At 43.9% G+C, this 17,790-nt stretch overlaps 1 protein-coding gene across 2 annotated transcripts in view; it reads left to right on the top strand.

Annotated features, from left to right (window-relative positions):
- Window positions 1–17,790, top strand: part of UROC1 (urocanate hydratase 1) — a 168,941-nt gene that overhangs the window by 52,146 nt on the left and 99,005 nt on the right. For both annotated transcript variants that reach the window (XM_069206285.1, XM_069206286.1), the window contains exons 7-12: window positions 2,995–3,061; window positions 3,835–3,978; window positions 6,454–6,542; window positions 12,898–12,960; window positions 14,454–14,633; window positions 17,304–17,401. In XM_069206285.1, coding sequence (XP_069062386.1) covers window positions 2,995–3,061; window positions 3,835–3,978; window positions 6,454–6,542; window positions 12,898–12,960; window positions 14,454–14,633; window positions 17,304–17,401 — 641 coding nt within the window. The remainder of the gene's footprint in view (window positions 1–2,994; window positions 3,062–3,834; window positions 3,979–6,453; window positions 6,543–12,897; window positions 12,961–14,453; window positions 14,634–17,303; window positions 17,402–17,790) is intronic.

The following is a 17,790-nucleotide window of genomic DNA, read 5'->3' as shown; positions in this document are numbered from 1 at the left end:
GGGGGTGCTCTGGTGAGTGGTGGCCCAAGGTGCCCCCATTTTTAACTAGTGCTTTGATTTCTGTAAGTTGTGACACTAGCAAGGGGACCTGGTCTGTACCCATAGACCATGCACTGGTGGGGGATTTCCAGGAGCTTATAGTAGAGCATTCCCTTGTGTCCCTTAGCTGGGAAGTGAATTCCAAGGGTAAACTTTTGATCCCTGATGGGAGGCATCCATCTGTCAGGTTAGGGTTAATGTGATCCCTGTCACTACCCTGAAGGATACAGGTACCAGCCATACCATGGTGCTGGAAAGGATGGTTTCTTCAGGTCAATACACCGCACAGGTGTGTAGTGTGACGAAGTCCTAAGGGCATCTGTTGTCCGCTCTATGGCTCTGGTATCACCAGAAAGGGTTGAGGAAGTGACCCAGAGGAATGTCATAATTTGTCCCCCAGATGCCCATTGACTACCTTCTAAGTAATGAATTATCACCTGTCCTGAGCTGGGAGTGGCGGCTCTCCCAGAGAAAACTCTGGTTTCTGGGTGTACTACTCCCGGTGGGAGAGTATGGACGCCCAAGTGTAGGGGCAGGAGGTGGATATAGTCCACAGTAGGATGACCAGTGGATCAGGGGTTGCCAGCTCTGAGAACAGACAAGCCCAAGACAGACCCTGGTGAAGCTACTTCTGGCCTGGGAGTGCTCCCTGTACGGTCACTGTGACAGAGGTCTGGAGACGCACACCAGGCAGACCCCTATATGGCACAGTGTCTTCCCCCACCCCCCCACCTTCAGGGGGGTGCTGATTTCAAGCTCCCCACCCCCCCATCTGCCCTACACTGCTCGGTCTTGGAAGCCCTGGCTTGCCAGGCACCTGTACAGCCTCAGTATACATATCTTAGACTGAGATCAGTCCCAGGATATACCGCACCTGGACTGGTGAGTGGGAGAGTAGAAGTTGAGTGCCTACACCTGGTTCTTTTGCCCCCAACTCTAAGAACTTGTGACTTTGTCCTGGTGTAATGGTACCAGAAACCCACAGGTATTGCTTTCTGCCTCTTGGTACTAGTTCATCTTAAAACTTAAAAATGTGATATCTCCAGTTCTACTGATTGGATTATTTTCATTGTAGTCTCATTATGTTTATTAAAGGTTACGCTATGTTCCTAAATTAGTTTGGGATTTTTCTTGTGTTGTGTTTTCACTTTATTATTGCTTGTCTGGTGTATATTTACTTAACACATTGTCTCCAAGTTAAGCCTGACTGCTTTGTGTGAGGCTACCAGAGGTTTAAGCACAGGTTAATTTAGTGATTTTTGTGGTTTGCCCCGACACGGATTGTGGTTGCTGCTTGATCAGAGTTAATACTCATCTTAACCAATAACCCCGTTTTTTACAATGGGGATCATCAATCTCCCACCACCCTGTGTTTTCACATGTCTACTCATGAAAGGAAATACCTCGCTTGTGTGCATTAGTCTATTGTAACTGACCGGAACCGGTCAAATCTGTTATTGTGTGAAGCCAGAATATTGTCCATGTGTTCTTCACAAAGTCACAGTTTTGACTTACTCCTCTCCTGTGAAGTAGGCCTACCTGTACGATTATATTTGCTGGGGATCCTGGATAATAAAACTGTTTGGATTCACGCAAACCAAATCACCATCAAGTCCCCTTTGTCTCTAGTTTTCATAAATATTTGTAGGTTGATATGTTTCTCTTTGTGCTGGCTAACCCCGGGCTCAAATGGTACAGGCATCGCCAATAGAATTAGTACCACCATCAAAAACATTCTCTAGTGTCCAATGTGGGAACCCCTGCTCAGATCAAAGGAAAATCCCCAACTTTGATAACCCTCCTCTCGGAAGGCCTAGGGGAACAAAGATTTGGATCCAGTCTCGTCAGGGATGTATTCCTGTGTGAGAAAGACTGAAGTAAAGTACTATGATTCAGTGGGGGAAAAAAATCTTGTTCAGTGTGTTGTCCCCACGAGCCAATTCACATGAGGAACGTCTAGCCGCCAGCACTGAAAACCTTGAGATGTGGAGATGTTGAAAATATATGGTTGTGGCAGGTTTCCTCCAAAAGAGAGGCAGACTCGGCTGACATTAGGTTTTCCATTTGTTTCCATATTTCCCAAATGCAATGCATGTGGCCTGAACCCATAGAAAACCCATACATTTCTAGAACCTCCACACCTCAAACACAGAGAAACAAAGTTTGGGTCAGGCCTTGGCAGGGGTATGTTGTCCACACACAGGGGATTCTTGAGGGAATTACAATTTAGGTTAAAAAAAAAAAAAAATGCTAAAGAGCTGACAAACCTTATGTTAAGGAAAGGTCACACACAAATAGAAATTATATTGCTTAATACTTCTAATCCTGAATTTGAGCCCTCAAATGAGCAGTGTACCATACATGGTGACAGGTGTTACTTTAACAATGGTGCCAACTATATTGCCTAGGAAAACTCACACATATTTGGTATTTGCTGGGCTCCGGACATTCGCGCCCATTTTTCCCTGCTTAGTGTTCCAGGATTTATGCTTGTCCATTTGAGAAATGCAACAAAATATTGAGCAAATTTATTGAAAAAACGAAAATCTTTCCAAATTTTTCATCACATCTTCAGTGTGACTGTTGCGTGGTTTGCACCATTACATAGCCCGTTATGTACCATAAGAAGGATGTTCGTGCACGCATACAAAGAGACCAAAGAGGTACACGGTTTAAACAACCTAATTCTAATTCTTAAATAAATGGGTCAGGCGCAGAGATATGCAAACACCCCAGCGGTTAAATGGTTAAAAAGTTGTAAGCTGTCATGTGGCACCTTTTTGAAGGGAGATTTGGCAATAACATAATTGCTCATTAATGAGCGGTTCACCCTAAGGGCCTTGAGATCAGACCTTTCTGTGGTTGAGTGTTAAAAGCAGTATTGGATCGAGGTGGGGTGCATCTGGATAGGTTTCACCCTGTGATTGAAGTCATGTTGGTCTTTGCTTTTTGCAGGTATGGACAGATGACTGCGGGCAGCTACTGTTACATTGGACCGCAGGGGATAGTCCACGGTACAGTGGTAAGTGATTACCCGTAGTGCCTGCTGCAAAGGTCTCTTCTAGAAGCTAACCCATGAGGCCTACCAAAGGGAGGGTTCATCTGGCCACTGAAGGAAGCACCTCCCTGCACCTTGTATTTATTGTGATGATGCTGTTATGTTTTAGGTTATTAGTATGATGCCAATCCTGTTTAAGCTTGCAGGCAATGCACTGCTGAAAATATTTGTTGAGGTTGATGAACACTACATTCAATGGGTAAAATCCTGAAACCTCCTTCAAGGACAAGGCAGTGTGATCTTAAGGGGTAGAGCACATTTTGGCAAAAACTAAGTATAGCTTGGTTTGCACAGGGTTTCATCCCATGTTGGGGCTAGCCTTTGAGAAGATAATGCCCTGCATAGGAATGTGTTAATATAAGTAAATTTCAGTAGTGAAATTCAGGCCATGCAGTGTTTTGGGAACATTGTATATAATTGGCAACCTCTGTTAAATAATGAAAGTTAAAAAGGATAAAATGTTCATCTGTGCTGTTTGACATGCCAGAATGTTGTTTTATTTACACTTTTCGTTGATTGGGGGTGAGGCGCGGAAGAATGATTGTTCTGTTCATCTTAGTTCACTTAAATCATCATATCCTCCTCCATGTGATGGTGCAATGATGAGACCGCTCCATTCAAATTTAGTTTTTTGCGGACAGCTACATTGGTAAAGTGATCTATTTGTGTCATTGATTAACTACATAAGGTTCTGATCTGGTAACCGCTTGATCATTCTGTTATTTCTTGTTGCAAAGCTCACGGTGTTGAATGCAGGACGACGCTACCTTGGCCTTGACGACTTGGCGGGGAAGGTCTTTGTCACATCGGGTCTCGGGGGCATGAGTGGTGCCCAAGCCAAAGCCGCAGACATTGCTGGATGTGTTGGCATCATTGCAGAGGTAACGGCAACGTGTTCTCATCTGCGGTTGTGGCAGAAAGAGATGCGCTCAATGGTGGGCTCAGCGCCTTCTAGTCCTTTTAGAGTAAAACTCCTCTTCTCAAGATCTCCTGCTGTTTGTTACTTTGAAATCTCATACTTCACAGGTTTACGGATCATGAACACTAGTGGCGGCTCCTGCGCTATGGCAGCGGAGCGTCGCCGCCCACGCCAGCATCAACCGCTGCAAACCTTTAACAACAAAACAATAGTAAACTATGTTTGTCATTATGTTGTTAAAGGGGCGGGGCACTGGGGGTGACTCGGTCGAGGGGGGAGTGCACTGTGCGCTCTCATCAGTGCGCGTGTGTTTGGCCCGCCGCCTCGGGCCGGCTATAAACACATGCACACTGTGCTTTCTCTCCCAGCACCGCGGTGCCGGGCTGGAGAGAAAAGGCACAGGCTTCTAGTCTGTCTGGAAGCGCCCTGGCTGGGCGCTCTGGCCGGTCCTAACGCTGCTTTGAGCAATGTCAGGATTGGCCGCAGGGCAGGCTTAGGAGCCTATGCCTCCTGTGACCGGGAAGAAGGAACGGTGGCGTGGCAGCGGCAAGACAGGTAAGGTTTTGGTTTAAAAAAAAAAGAAAAAATTATTCAATGTTTATTTTGTTCCCTTTCCCCGCGCGCCCCCTCACCCCCTCACCACGCAGCAAGCCACGACTGATGAACACCAGTAAATTATTTTAAGATGACTAAGTGTAATACTGAGCCTCGCCCATTGGCTTGTGTAGGTTATTTGCATTTGTATAGCACCAGCCACAATTTCCATAACATTGTAGTGCATTCAGCAGCTGGTAAGACTATTAATAGTCTGTTTTTTATGATGTTTTATTGTGTAAGGTTAGTAGACAGTAAATTGAATGTTTAATTTAGAAGTATGTAAACTGTTATGAAGGTATCTTGATTTTGACTGTGGAATAGTTTAATGTGTGGGTGGGTGGGTGCAACAGAGGACAGTTTACATTTTTCCTTATTTGAGAGACCGATTTTCCATGCCTGTGCTGGTGAAGGGTGTTCCGTATCAGTGCATCACAAACTAGATAGAATTTTAGGATGTTGTGTTTGTTCTAGATTTATCCACGTTTCTACGGTATATGTTACGTTGGTGCTTGACAGTGCTGTTTTTTCTGCTAGTGTTTTTTGCTAACTATAAGGCATTGGTGCGGTCTTCTGTGCTTTGAAGTGTGAGTATTCAGTATGTCGTGTGCTGTCTGAGGCTTGCAATGTGAAGATGTCTGGTGATGTGTGACACTATTGTTGAGTGGACAGTGCTTTTAAGAATATCAAACCTATCTTGGTGTGTAAAAGTGCAGATTGTTTTTATAGCGTTCGGAGTGTGTGTGCTGCTCAAACATCTAATTTGGGTTTAGTTAAGCAAATTTTGTGAATCTATTAGAAGGATTATCAGCATTTTTTTCACTAGTGATTTCGTAGGTTAACTGTACAGTAACTTCTCTGGAACCTAGTGTGTAGGTATTTTATGTCAGAGGCTTTGTCACTATCTTAACACGAGGACCTCTACAGTCTAATTTAATTACAATGTTACACATTCATTTTGACTATCGTTTTCCTTTCTTACGTTGCGCAACTGGATGATCAATATCTGGCATCTTAGGTTCGATCTGTGTAATCGGAAAATGATGCTGGTTTTTTTTTTTTTTTTTTTTTGCTTCATAAATGTGTTGCACAGATACATCCAACGAAGTGGAATCAGCCTGGATGCTATCTAAAGACCCTACATAAGTATTAACACTGCACAAGCAGTGCTTAATTTGTGCTTGTTTCCGGTGCGGAGCACCAGCACTTATTTTTGAGGGCCGGCACGTATCTTTCTGCCTTAAGCATTGGCTGCGAGCAAAAGGCACTTATGGGAAAGACTAGAAAGAGAAAAACGAAAAAGCGTCACAAAAGGAGAAAGCAGAAAGCTGCAAGAGTGAGCTGAAGGGGCAGGAAGTGGCTGTAAATGGATTAAAGAGGCCCGAGCTGGCTTCAGGATTACGCTTCCTCAGTATTCCGTGTTCGCACATTTAATTGCAGCAGCCGCATGTTTAAGAGGAGGGTTTTGAGCACCGGCATGTTTTTATTTACAAATTAAGCACTGTGCACAATTGAGAAATTGAGGGCAGTGCTCGCTGGAAGGCACCAATATAAAACCGAGGATGGTATTAAGTTCTTCATTGGAGCTAGTTCCATAGTAGTCCATAATTTTGGCTTCACGGGATTCACTACCCTAGCCTAGTTTCCAATTTGATGCAGAAATTGGGAGGGTGAAAGGATGAGGTTAAAAAGAAACGATGTACTGCAATTAATGAAGTGCTTTTTTTTTTGGCCCTAATTGTTCATTTATGTACCCCAAATGCCAGCAGATTCTTGGTGATGTTTGACCTCATGCAAGTGGGCACTTGATGGTCAGTCTAATTACGTTATATATCCTCCTTAGGTGGACAAAGCAGCGTTACTGAAGCGTCATGCGCAAGGATGGCTCATGGAAATTACGGACAGCCTAGATCAGTGTGTTGCCCGATTAAGGTAAGGCCCCCAATATGCCCAGGGACACTGTACTCCCTAACCCCTCCCATACCTGCGAGCGACTCCCAGCTCAACTTTGAGATCCTTCCTTCACTTTCTTGCAGCACCCTGGTATCCCTTTGATTGCCCATCTTCCACCCCCCCCCTTTTTCAAGAATATGAGGGAGACTTTTCTGGGATTATTGATGGCCACAATTTAATTTATACTGACAATACATGGTACATCAGCATCGCATCTAATGGTCACACACATGTTCCATGAATGCATCGTATCTAAATGTATCCTTGTAGCTCTTGTTTGTTTACCCAACCTGTCCATAGCGATTAATCAAGCACTGCCTCCTCTCCAAAAACTGGCCTTCCTGGTCAGCCACGCCAGCGTTTAGCGGCTACTAGGCTCCTCCCCTTTGCTACCAATGGGTGGCCACGGTGGCCTCCTGAACTGCAAGTGCTCTGGCTGCTGCAGCTGACCCTTTTGTGCCCCCCCCCCTTGCTGTTCCCCCTCATGCCCCTGCTGTAAGGCATCCCAAGGACCCTTTTGAAGCATGCTTCTTTTTAGGCGTTTGTCCTTCTGGCCGACTGAGTCCATCTCCTCCTCCGCTCGCTCAGCCGTGCTAGACCCTGTAACTGAGAAGCCCCGCTTTTTGTGGTGTGGGTGAGTGGGACAAAGCTGCAGGATTCAAACATGGAGAGAGTGTTCAGGCGCCTCCATTTTAACCTAGGCTAGAGCCCTGTGATTGGTGGCTTTAAAAGATGCCCACCAATCAAAAGGGACACCTTTCCCAGGCTTGTGGCTTCCCACACCGCCCTAGGGAGGCGTTAGTCACCGGCCTCCATCTGGTCTGCCTTGCGCACTGGCCCACTTCTGAACCTCCACATACGTGCAAGGGACTCCCAGCTCAACCTTGAGATCCTTCCCTCACTTTCTTGCAGCACCCTGGCATCCCTTTCATGCCCCCCTCCCCTTTCAAGAATATGAGGGAGACTTTACTGAGATTACTGATGGCCGCAGTTTATTATTTACATTTATACTGACAATACGTGGTACATCAACATTGCATCGAATGCTCATACACATGTTGCATGAATGCATCGTATCTAAATGTATCCTTGTTGCTCTTGATTGTTTACCCAACCCGTCTGTGGCCATTGATCAAGCACTGCCTCCTCTCCAAAAACTGGCCTTCCTGGTCAGCTACTCCAGCGTTTAGCGACTACTAGGCCCCTCCCCCTTGCTACCAATGGGCGGCCACTGTGGCCATCCTCCCCCCCCCCCAGACTGCAAGTGCCGTGGCCGCCATCGCTGATCCTTTTGTGGTCCCCCTTCACCTGTTGCCCTCATGCCCCTGCTGAAAGGCATCCCAAGGACCCTTTTGAAGCATGCTTCTTTTTAGGCGTTTGTCCTTCTGGCCGACTGAGTCCATCTCCTCCTCTGCTCGCTCAGCCGTGCTCCCCCTCTCCCCCCCCCCCCCCCCCCCCCCCCCCCCCCAGACTGCAAGTGCCGTGGCAGCCATCGCTGATCCTTTTGTGGTCCCCCTTCACCTGTTGCCCTCATGCCCCTGCTGAAAGGCATCCCAAAGACCCTGTTGGAGTAGGCTTCTTTTTAGACTTTCATGCTTCTGGCCGACCAAGTCCATCTCTGCCATGCTGATATGGGGTTTTCCAACCTCATGCAGCTACCCTTTTGATTCAAGAGAAGCCAAACCGCTCCAAGGCACCTACGATGTTTAGCAAAAACAATGTCCATGCCTATCCCTGACAGGTGCATGCCGTCCGGCCCGTGGTATCCTGCTTTTTGAGATTAATGAAACCATGCTATATGAAAACCCAAGAGTTCGCCCTGCAAATTTTTGCCATTGATATGTTCAGCTTTCTCCTTGATCCCTCTAATGCTTCCTGATCCCTGGTCCCTTTACATTCTGCCCTTGCTATGATTTCTGACCTTATGACCTCTGTGGGCCGCACTAGCTGTGCCACTGCTGTGAGACCCGACACTAAAGTCTCCAGCAAATTCTTCCTACCTAGACAGGCCAAATCGTTGCCCCCCAGATGTATCACCATGGCGTCCGGTTTTTCTTCTCGTGAACAAGACCTTATGGTCGAAACGCGTTGAAATTGGGGCAATAAAAGATAACTTTCATCACCGCACACTTGAGTGCACGTCGTCTTGAATTTGTGTTCAGAGTATGTATGTGTGTGTGTGTGTGTGTGTGTGTGTGTGTATATATGTATATATATATTTACACACCATACACACACATTGGCCCCCTCAGTGCGTTCCATCGCTGGTGCCTGCGTCAGGGATGGACCAAATTCCCTGTAATATCTTTTTACCAAACAGTCAAAACGCGGCAGTCCAAGGATTCAGTATTCTTCTTTTAATAACTCAGAGCCACAAACATCCTTCACCCCAAGGCGTTTCAACCTACATGGTCTTAATCATGGCAATCCCAGGTGATCAAGACCATGTAGGTCGAAACGTGTTTTGACTTTGTCGTTTGGTTAAAAAAAATAAAACAAAATATATATATATATATATTTATATTTCACTGAAAAAAACAAAGGTTACAGGGACGTTATAGTTAGGCTCCCATTTTAGGTGTACAAAACCATAGAAATTCACTGGTTATAGTTACCTCAAGTAACTCTCGCCCCCTCCATGCACAGTTGTTTCTTCAACAGTTTTTGTGCAAATATTACATTGATATTAATTATGTTATCAAAGATGTCCTGAGTGCCATAATTTGTGGGGTAATTGACAGTGCCTGACAAGGGCGCAAGTTATAGTTATCTTATGGCATGAGTCAGTTACTTGAGATAACTTGAACTCTTACTGTAACCGGTGAATTTCTATAGTTTTGTACATCTCCGTAACCTTTGTTTTTTTGTAAGTGAATTTCTATGTTTCTTTAAATTATATTTCCTAACTATAACGTCCCTGTAACCTTTGTTTTTTAAGTGAATTTCAATGGGTTTTTTAACGTATAGTATTTTTCATTATTATACACTATTCCAACCACTGCGGCAACATCCTCTCCCTTCATCGGAGCAGAGTGCTTGCTGTGGCTTGATGGCATCTGTAAAGCTGCCGCCAAGCCACAGCAATCAACTGTGTCCCACGCGTGGGGACCCCAGGACATAGTAGGAGCTGGCCCTGGGGGGGGTGCCTGTCCCAAGGGCCATCAGTGACTCCTTGAGGGGGGCTGCACAGCCCCCCTCCCATGAAAATAGCCACAGGGAGGTGATGGTCCCTGAGGCTGTGGGGGGGGGGGATGCTAGGGGGGCGGCACCCCTCTCTTTTACAAGCGATAAAAGCCCCAGGGAGATGGTGTCCCCAGGGCTGTGTGGTTAGGTGGTCAGGCGGCCCCCCACACTACAATAAACTAATAAACTATGCCCCAGGAGGTGGTGGTCCCTGGGGCTGCCGGGGGGGGGGGGGGGTGGGACCCCACGCACTACAATAAACAATGCCCCCAGGACTTGGCAATCCAAGGGGCTTCTGAAAGACAAAGCACGGGAGCCCACGCTTATTTATTTATTTTTTAATTTTGCCGGAGCTGCGGATCTACCATGACTCGAGGTGAAAATTCACAAAAAATGCTTTTTTGCCCTGGGACCCCAGCACTAGATCTAAGGGGACGTGGTGTCTGTACCCTTGCCCCGTTTTTTTTTTTTTTTTCTGGGACTTGGCCTAAGCAGAGTCCCAACATGGCTGCCAACACTTCGAATTGGCTGCCAACACTTCAACAAGATCTCAGCACGAGATCGGGAGGGATTGTGAATCCTTTGCGTCCGTACATATTTGGATTTCCTTTTAGAGAAATTAAACTACTGAATGGATTTACACTAAATAACAAAAGGGTCGCTTCTGGACCAAGAGCTACCTTTCTGCCAATTCAGTCTAGTGGTTATGGCGCTATCGCTGTTGAAAATCCCTATGGACATTATAGTTAGACTCACATTTTAAATGTACAAAATCATAGAAATTCAGCTATTATAGTATTTCAAGTACCTATCATTTGTGCCCTAAAGTATCTATAAATTGTGCACCCGACATGTACAGTTATATTGTGAATGATTTTACTGCAAATGTTATAGTAACATTATCTGTGGTGTTCTAAAAGATGTCATGAGTGCTGTAATATCTAGGGTATTTAGCAGTGCATGCGAGAGCGCGAGTCACAGTTACCTTAAGACACGAGTTACTTGAAATAAATCTAACTATATTCCCTGAATTTCTATGGTTTTGTATGTTTAATTTTGAGCCTAACTATAATGTCCCTGTAAGCTTTGGCTTTTTCATTGCATTTGTTTTTTTTTTTTTTCCATTTCCCAACTATTACACTCCTGTATTCTTTTGATATATATATATATATATATATATATTTTTTTTTTTAAATGCTTACTTTTTTTTTTTTTTTCCTTCAGTGAATTTCTATGGGTTTATTTTATCGTAAAGTAATTTTAATTGCTATGTTAATCCAACCACCTTCCATACCCACCCTAAAAACACTGTGCTACCCAAAACCCATTCCAACCCTATGCATTCCTTTGCACACACAAAAACCCATACCCACCCTAAAACCCTATAAATTCCCTTGCCACCTAAAAACACATACCTACTCTAAAACCTAAAATTGCCCTTGCTTTCCTAAACCCTATAAATTCCCTCATCATCCAAAAACCCATTTCCACCCTAAAACTTAAATTTGTCCTTGCCACCCAAAAAAACATACCCACCATAAACCCTAAAAGTGCCCTTGCCACCCCAAAATCCATACCTACCTAAAATTACCCTTGCCACAGAAAAGCCGATACCCATCCTAAACCTTAAAAAAGCCACTTACCATGCAGGAACCCATACCCTCCTAAAAACGACTTTTTTATCTATCTGTCTATCTATCCCCTCATCAAAATGAAATGAAGTGCGGCACTCCAGGAAGTCCAGTATTCCTTTTCAATGAGATCAAAAGCCACAAACGACCATCACTGACACGTTTTGACCTCCAATGTCGTGATCAAGACCTTGGAGGTCGAAACGTGTCAGTGATGGTTGTTTGTTTCCAATTTTCCAATAACTCACAACATTGAGGTAGTTAAAAAGCTACAACGTTCTACCCATTACCCTGCTGGTTACACCTTTAAGTACCTGTACACCAGGTAAATAGCCACTGCCTCCGGTTAGAATTTTTCAATGGCGGAATGCGAATGAGGTGGCTACTAGATTAGAAACTGTGGAGATACTTTTCATTTAGCAATGCCTTCTGGTATGTACTGCGTACCTTTTTTAGGACTAAAAGGCAAATTGTTATCAGTTCTTTAAAATATACATAGAGTAGACTTGGCCTCCACAAGAGTAGTGTTACTATCTCACCGCATGGTATTGGCTGTTATGTGTATCACTTTATAAAGTGTTTGCATTGAAATGCACAAGGGACAATTCTACATTTTAAAAATACTCTATTGTCATATATTCAGTTCTGTATCATTCATGCATTGTGTACAGAAATATTCCTTATTTATATGGATTGTTACTGCAGTAGACTTTTTAGTACGATTATCAGTTCTAGAGCACGAGTCTGACCTTTAGATGGGCAATTATTTTTTTTCACACAGGTCTGCTTCTTTTTAGCTCATCAACAGCATTACAACTACCACCACCACCCTCACCACACCACAAACACCACTGCAATAAATAAAGACCATTACCAGCCCCACCATTACTATTCTCATTATTTCCATTAACACCATGATTACCAACAGTTACCATCAATATTACCACTGTCACCACCAGTATTACCACCACTACAACTACCACCATCATGTTTACCACTGACATATTTATATTTATTACTACCAATATCACCATTACTGTCATTACCATTAGCACAATCATTACCAACAACATTACCACAAACATTACCAATACAATTACTAGCAGCACGATCATTACCATCTCCATCGTCTTGATTTACCACCAGGTTTACTATCACTGCTACCACTATTGCCACATTTACTACCATAATTACCACTAAAGCCACTGGGCCTTGTTTTAAAGAGCTAACACATACAAATAAGGGCATGGACAAATGCCATTGTGTGTATTGGCTTATTCAAGCTAGGCCCAGTGCCTTCCTGATTTCCCTGTTAAATTGGTGGTGTGACATTGTGCATTGGGTGGAGATGGGAGCCTGGCATTGTTTCATTTCAACTCCATCTTGTCTGATACTATTACTCAGAGAGTAATAACTTAATTTGATGCTTTGTGTATTGTGGCCAACCACATTGAGAAGGGCCATGTCTCACTTAGAAGCTAAATTAATTTCGCACACTCTGTATTTTTCCTCTATTGTAGGGAAGCGAGAAAAAACAAGACCGTTCTCAGTTTGGGCTACCACGGGAATGTGGTTGATCTGTGGTAAGTCTCTGTGCTAGAAGTGTTTCTGAAATACACGCTATATTGAAAGTAACTAGATAGAACTTTTCCATGTAATTATTAATGAAACTGCAGGGAACTGCTTAGATTGCTAGGACGCTTGTGCATCACAAGCATACGATGTACATTGGAAATACCTGCTGAGGCTACCGCAAGCCTGCAGTGCATAGCGGAGGATCATGACCATACAATCATCTGCCAACACATGACTGCCCCATTGTACTTGCACAATATTGCTGCTGGACCAATGAAAGCTAAGAACAGCAGTACATTGTAAGCCACCCCTAATGCATAGGGTGTTTGTACTATATTGTTTCTGTCTGGAATTCAGCACTGACTTTTGTCACAAGGATTGGAGTTTTAGTCCTCACCACTAGGTTTTTAGCGTAATTCTGCCTCCAGTGAATTTGTGAAGAAGATTCCCATTCCACAGGTATTCTGGGATGGATTGTGATCATTCTGTTCTAGTGCCACTCCGTACATGTATATTGTTTCTAGACACATTGAGATTTGTGGAGGAGGCAGAAATCATCCCAGTCTGCCTCATTTATTTAGCTGTTTGCAGAATTGAGGAATTCTGTATATCCTTTTAGTTGGTTTCCAGCCAATTTCCGCTCATCTCCTAATAAATGGGTCAATCTTGATTACAAGAATATTCTTAACTGACCACTAAAGAGTCCTTTCTTCCAACTTGCCCTTCCACTTCTCCAAGCGAGAAATAATCAATATTTTAGAGTTCACTCTGGCAAGGTGGGGCCTTTTTAACCAATAACCTGTTTTTTTACGCTCCCATTAAGTTGGCATCTAATACTTTGCATGCTCACTCACAAACAGGTGGCGTAAACCATTGTTCTTTTCCCTGCAAAGCTGGGTTACCATCAGTTGTTCTGGGTTCAAGCATACTAAGCCTTAAACCAGTGCTTTTCAGAGTGTCCAGTTTTCTAAATGTTTCTCATCAATAGTTAAGGTCTTGAGAAAGCCATTGTCAAAAATGCCTGGCTTCCCAACGAGGTGTTGAAATGAGCCTAGCTGAATTCAGCATATAAACATTGAGTACAGCTCCTGAGCTTGAGGCTGTAGTTTATCAATGCAGGCGCCAGTAGTCCTGAAGTTTCTCAATTTTCTTGGCCAACTGCTTTGGGGTTCTTGGAACTACCTGTAACCACAGGGGGATCTGTCAGATAGGTCTTTATTCTATTTGACAAAAGCAAGATGATCAACTACACAGTAGAAATTCTACATAGGGGGTTTTGTAGTCAAAAATGACCTGGACCCCTTCCTGAATGTGGGTGTTGATTTGAAGGTAATAGACGAATTGTCGGCTGTTTTACACTACCATCACCTTTGCACTACCAGAGTAATCTGAATTTAGCCACAAATGTTTACCAGAAATCTAGCAAAAAAAAGACTTTGTTTACTTGGAACTTTATTTCCCTAAGTGGGTTCTAATTTCTTTCTAATTTCCGTTGACACAGGGAGCGGCTTGTATCTGAATATGAAGCCACTGGGGATCTGCTTGTAGACCTAGGATCTGATCAAACGTCCTGCCACAATCCATTCAGCGGCGGTTACTACCCAGTTCAACTCTCTTTTGAAGAAGCAAACCAGCTCCTAGCCAGCAACCCAGAGAAGTTCCGGGAACTAGTGCAAGAAAGGTAACAATATAACTGGGTGGTTGGTGCTTTCAGAGTTTTGGAGGCTCTGACATTTAGACTGCTCTGTCTTTACCAATGGCATGCATCTCTTATGACTGTTTCCTGGCACCTTTTTTCTGAGAGGTAACTAACCCCGAGTTGATACTGCCTGCAATTTTGGTTCTGTACATCTGAAAGTTTGAGACAAGGGCAACATAGTAGTAATTTCCTCTTGGGGATCAGGAATTAACTTCAGCAGAGGCCAACAGGGCTCCGTCAAGTCCAGCCGCTAGCAGACAGTGCAGTTGTAGCCGGTCAGCTGGGCAACTTCAGGGAGGCCTCTGGAGCTCGTTGTGTCCCCAGAGCTCAGAACTGGGGCCAGACAACTGGCTCTTGGAACCCTTCTGGTAGTCCTGGCTTAACTGAGATGGTCTTCTCTCCTTCAAGTAGCAAAGCAGACCTCGAGCAGCAGGGCAGTCCTTTGAAGAACTTGCCAGGCCTCATGAAGCAGGGCAGTCCTCTGAAGAACAAGGCAGGCCTCATGAAGCAGGGCAGTCCTTTGAAGAACATGGCAGGCCCCATGCAGCAGGGCAGTCCTTTGAAGAACATGGCAGGCCTCATGAAGCAGGGCAGTCCTCTGAAGAACAAGGCAGGCTTCCAGCAGCATGGCAGTCCTCTGAAGAACAAGGCAGGCTTCCAGCAGCATGGCAGTCCTCCGAAACAAGGCAGCCCTCAAGAACCAGGACAGTTCTCTTGAGTACAAGGCAGTCCTTCTGTAGTCTTCCACCACCCCCCTCTTCCTGCCTCCCCAGGTCTTACGATGTCTGGAGTAACAAAGGCCTGGTGCCACTTTCTTTGTGAGTGTGGTGAGGCAGCTACTTTGATAAGAAAGCAGGGCAAAGACCAGTTCCGCCCCTCCGATCCTGCCGGATAGCCCTCTTACTGCTACACCCAGGTGCTATTGTTCACTGCCCAGGCCCATTAAGCAATTCATTAGGGTCCAACCATGACTTGTCTATCTGTTCCCACACAAAAGTTATCATTATTAAAAGTAATAAGCTAACCCAATATTAACAAATGTAGGCGTTTTTCAGTACCAGGACATTAAAAGTACATGTCCAACTTTTTAACTACATTGCACCCTGCCATATGGGCTGCTTATGGCCTACCCTAGGGGGGACTTGTATGTAATAAAAGGGAGGTTCAGGTATGGCAAATGGTTTATTTTGCCAGGTCAAAATGGCAGTTTAAAACTGCACACAGGCTGCAATGGTATGTCTAAGACATGTTTTAAATGACTGCTTAAGTCGGTGGTACAACTAGAGCTGCATGCCCAGTAGTAGCCTTTAATTTACAGGAACTGGGTATGGTAATAAAGTACTACTTTACTAGGGATTTATAAGTAAATACATTTGTCAATTGGGCTAAAGCCAATTTTACCAAATTTTAAGGCACAAACCCATGCACTTTGTTACTGGTTAATAGTGATAAAGGATACTGAGTACTAAAGACCAAAAACACAGGTTCAGAAAACAGCAGGGGTGAAGGCAACAAGTGTGAAAGTGACCGTGCAGCGAGCCCAGCCCAACAACTACCTCCTGTAGTTTACATGTATTGTGTAATCTACCCTGCCAAGGAATTGAAGAACATTGACATATGATATGGAATCTCCAAAAAATCAAGACAACTAAAGGGTTTTGATGTAGGTGTATTATAAAGAGGCACTCATCACCTAGGCCACTTCAGAGTATAGGATTGATGGAGGTTCAACTTCCAAGATGTCTGTCATAGTCACCTTTTTGGGGGGCAGGGGAAGGGCAGCATTTGAAATGTTCTCCGTGAATAGGGATGGATGTCCGTGTTTACACAATCCACGCAACAGGCTCTTTGTGTAATCAAAAGAATTCGAAAATAAATTTAAACAAAAGTATGCATACATAAAGGGGCTTTGGTTCCATCTTCTTCCTCCACTGGTCTGCTCACCGGTCATTCACGATTTTCTTATGATCAGTACAGCATATAGCATGGAGCACTGGGTTTGGCCCTCTTCAGCCAAGAACTCTGGTATACAACTCCCTTTTGAAGCGCATAATGAAATGTTCCTTGCCTCTTAATTGAAGGGAGAAGGCTGTTAATTCAGGTAGCTATCTCCTTATTATAACAATGCAGACTTGCTTGGCTTATTAAAATATCTGTCACCTACATATTGTTTAAAGTTCACCTGACAAGTCTGTTACCTAATTGTCTTAAGACCCTCACGGGTGAGTACTGCGCTTTACAAATGCTATGATTGATTGATTGATTGATTTGTTTTTACTCCTATTTCCGGTACACCACAGTCAAAAGACCCTTCCCATGTAAGACCAGGATCAGCGGTGTGCCTGTCAGAGTGCAGTACGTTTAAAAAAAAAATAAAAGATTAACAAGCATTTGCAATCCCAACATGCCTGGTTTCAGTCATCCTATGTGTTTAAAACAAGCGACACTTTACAGCCAAAAGTAGTGATTATTTGCACCAATATTGGCAAGATTATGAGCACCAGCTTTAGGCTGCAGTATATTTTTTTTCATTTTGCTGATTGTTTGTAGTAAAAACGAACTTTTGTGCTCGCTTGCCTAACTAGACAAGACATATATATTTTTTCTTTTCTACACAAAAATATATCACCACTTTACAAATGTTTTTTTCAGCTTGAAAAGGCAAGTAGCAGCAATAAATACGCTATCTGAGAAAGGTCTGTTCTTCTGGGACTATGGAAATGCATTTTTGCTGGAGGCGAAGAGAGCTGGTGAGTAGAGATTGGATTACTATGGAGAAAGTGTACCAGATAATCTGCTTAGATCAGTCCATGTTTAGACTGTGTGATCAGACTCCAAGTTCCCTCATTGTATATTGTGCTGCAGACATTATCCCAGTGTGAAGCCCCTCTAAAGGGTAGCCTTGAACACTCCAGTCTGCAGATTGGCTCACTGTGATTTTCACATTAAATCCTGACTTATTCACAGTTGATTTCTGATGTTCTGAAAGACATATTGCTCCATTCTGATCCTTTCTTTTTGGTAATGTTCATATAAAATAGTATAGCTATAAGTGAGCTAAGAGTTTAGCAAGGCATCCACATTAACATGGTGAAGGTTCATGAGAAGCAGGGGTTAAGTTTTGTTAGTTTGAGTAAGT

Source organism: Pleurodeles waltl, chromosome 9, assembly GCF_031143425.1.
Source record: "Pleurodeles waltl isolate 20211129_DDA chromosome 9, aPleWal1.hap1.20221129, whole genome shotgun sequence".
In the NCBI taxonomy this organism is placed as follows: domain Eukaryota; kingdom Metazoa; phylum Chordata; class Amphibia; order Caudata; family Salamandridae; genus Pleurodeles; species Pleurodeles waltl.
Note: the sequence above shows the minus strand (reverse complement) of the source record. Positions and strands in the feature narration are given on the sequence as shown.